At 60.2% G+C, this 2,413-nt stretch overlaps 1 protein-coding gene across 1 annotated transcript in view; it reads right to left on the reverse strand.

Annotated features, from left to right (window-relative positions):
* Positions 1-583: 583 nt before the first annotated feature.
* The window catches only part of CBX4 (chromobox homolog 4), a 5,872-nt gene continuing 4,042 nt past the window's right edge, over positions 584-2,413 (reverse strand). The window contains exon 4 of the mRNA XM_010856524.1: positions 584-2,409. Within this exon, the coding sequence (XP_010854826.1) occupies positions 1,363-2,409 (1,047 nt within the window). The 3' untranslated portion in view covers positions 584-1,362. The remainder of the gene's footprint in view (positions 2,410-2,413) is intronic.

Below are 2,413 nucleotides of genomic sequence, written 5' to 3' on the forward strand. Positions count from 1 at the left end.
GGACGCTGGAGAGGGTGGGAAGGTCCCCTCCTTGCGGAACCTGCCCTACCGGGCAGGGATTATTAGGAAGGAACACCCCTGCCGCACCAGGGCCAGCGCCAGGGTGTGTTGCGTCCTGGAGGGTGAGGGGCAAAAATCAGCAGGTGCCGGGTGGGCTTGGCGCGGGGGTTGGGGGTTAGCCCCACCCACGTCTCCGTGCAGCTCAAGCACCCGTGCAACCCTCCCCCCACTATGCAGATCCCGAGTTTGCCCTCGCGGTGGGCAGCCAAGGCCCGAAAACTCTTGAGAGCGGGGGCGACGCCAGCACAGCCCCCCCGCAGGAATTCCCCTCTCCTTTGGAGAGCCTCTCGACTTCCGGGGAGCGGGGTCACTCCCCGGGTGCGGGCGCCTCTGCTCGTGAAACCAGTTCACTTTGCTTTTGCAAAAGTTTATCGCAGGATGCGATAGGTCCTCCCACCCCAACCCCCGCCCCCCGCCCGACCTAAGGCGGAAGTAGGGTGCGGAGAGGGGGTCCAGCCGCTGCCCACACCCCCCTCCCCCCTGTCTCTGACGTTCCCTCTTAGCTAATCTCAAACAGCGAAAGTGCACCTTCAACATCTCCATTTAATATTTACATTCAAGCAGGTAATAATTGGAAGCTTATAGTTTAGACATTTCTAGTAGCAGCAGTTTCTAGAGAGCTCGTTTAGCCTTTTAACAAACTTTTTTTTTTTGTTTTGCACATAGAAACAACACATCCATGTGTACAGTATCAAAAAATATATACCAAGGTTACTGGTATTGCAGTTCCTGGAAGGGGAGGAAATGAAATCAACCGAAATACTGAATGAACGGGTAGAAAGGCCAACAGAAAATAGTTCGTCTGATATAGAATATAACATGATCTAGAAGAAACTCCATAAATCTAGGTTTTTATATTTCAATATATAAATACCTACAAATAAATATATATATATCAGCCCGAAGGGGGTGGTGGGCCTTTTGAGCTCAAACAATACATTTCAATATAACACCACGTACAAACGGGAGTAAAGTCTGCACTTGACAAGTTAGCACGGTTAAAATATAATACTATAACTCTTAGACCGCCGCGAGTGGCTGCCCTGTCAGTCCCGGAGGTCCACGAGAGGAGGGGGTGCGGCAGATGAGGGCGAGACCCGCAGGCACGGCGTGGAAGGTGCCAGTGTGGGCCAGGCGCTCCAGCCAAGACCCGGCAGAGGGACGCGGTTGCCGCGGCTTCGGCCGTTTTCGCGCTGGGGCCGGGCCGGGAGCTCCCGCAGTTGCAGAGAGGAGAAGTCCGTCCCCAGGCCCCAGGTGTTAAGCCCCAGAGGGTGAAGCGCTTCCTCTTCCGACGCCCTTCGGCTACACCGTCACGTACTCCTTGAACGTGACGGTGAGGCAGTTCGCGGTGACGTCGGTGATAATTATATTCCCAAAGAAGGGCTTGAACTCGCTCAGTGGCTCCTCGGGTTCGTCCTGGGCCTCGGTCGGGGGCTTCTCGGCCGCTGTTGCCGGCGCAGCAGCCACCGCCGCGGTCGCGGGCGCCTCAGGCTTCACCGGCAGGGCGCTGGGCGGCTCCCCGGCCTCGCTGCGCGTCTTGACGCAGCGCAAGTCTATGGGTTCGTCTAGGTCTGAGTCCAGCAGGATGACCTCCGGTTGCGGGAGGGCGGCGGCGGGGGGCACGTCCGCAGGGCGCTCCGCGGCGGGGCTGCCCCCCAGGCAGGTGGGGGTGCTGATGCTGCGCGCCGTCAGACGCTTCTTGCAGGGTTCTCGCTCGCTGTGGGTCTCGGAGAGGCAGCGCTTGCGCGCATGGGAGAGATTTAGGTCGACGGCGTGGTGATGGTGGTGGTGGTGGTGGTGGTGGTGATGGTGGGAGGGCGGGTGTGTGCTGCGGGCCGGGTCCCAGGCCAGCAGGTCGGGCTTGGTAGTGAGTTGCAGAGGCTGCTCGCTGAAGGCCTCCTTGGTCGGGGAGAGCTTGCGAGAGCCGGCATCTTGGGACTGCGGGTCCCCGGTCCCCGGCGCCTCCTCCTCCCTCCTCTTGGAGGGCGTTTCCGCCTTCTTCTCCTCCGCCCCCGCGGCCTTTTTGAAAGTCCTGTCTGCCGGGGGGTGACGCTCCTCAGCAGCCCGTTTCTTGTGGCTGGGGGAACGCGCCTCGCCCTCGGCTGCCTCCCCGGACTTGATCTTCACCGCCTGCATGCCGTTCTCCATGTACTTGCTCATCACGATCACGATGCGGCCGTTCTTGTTCTTGTTTTTGACGATCTTCATCTTGCCCCCAATCCCATTGCCCGTCACTGCCTCCTTGGGGGCCGGCGTCATCCCGTTGGGGGGACCCTTCTCGGAGCCCTTGCCTGGAGCCCCGGCCGTACCGGCCAGGGGCTTCACGGCTCCCAGGTAGCCCTTGGCTCCCCCG

The sequence above is a fragment of the Bison bison genome, unplaced genomic scaffold, assembly GCF_000754665.1.
Source record: "Bison bison bison isolate TAMUID 2011002044 unplaced genomic scaffold, Bison_UMD1.0 scf7180017864371, whole genome shotgun sequence".
NCBI classification, from domain to species: Eukaryota; Metazoa; Chordata; class Mammalia; order Artiodactyla; family Bovidae; genus Bison; species Bison bison.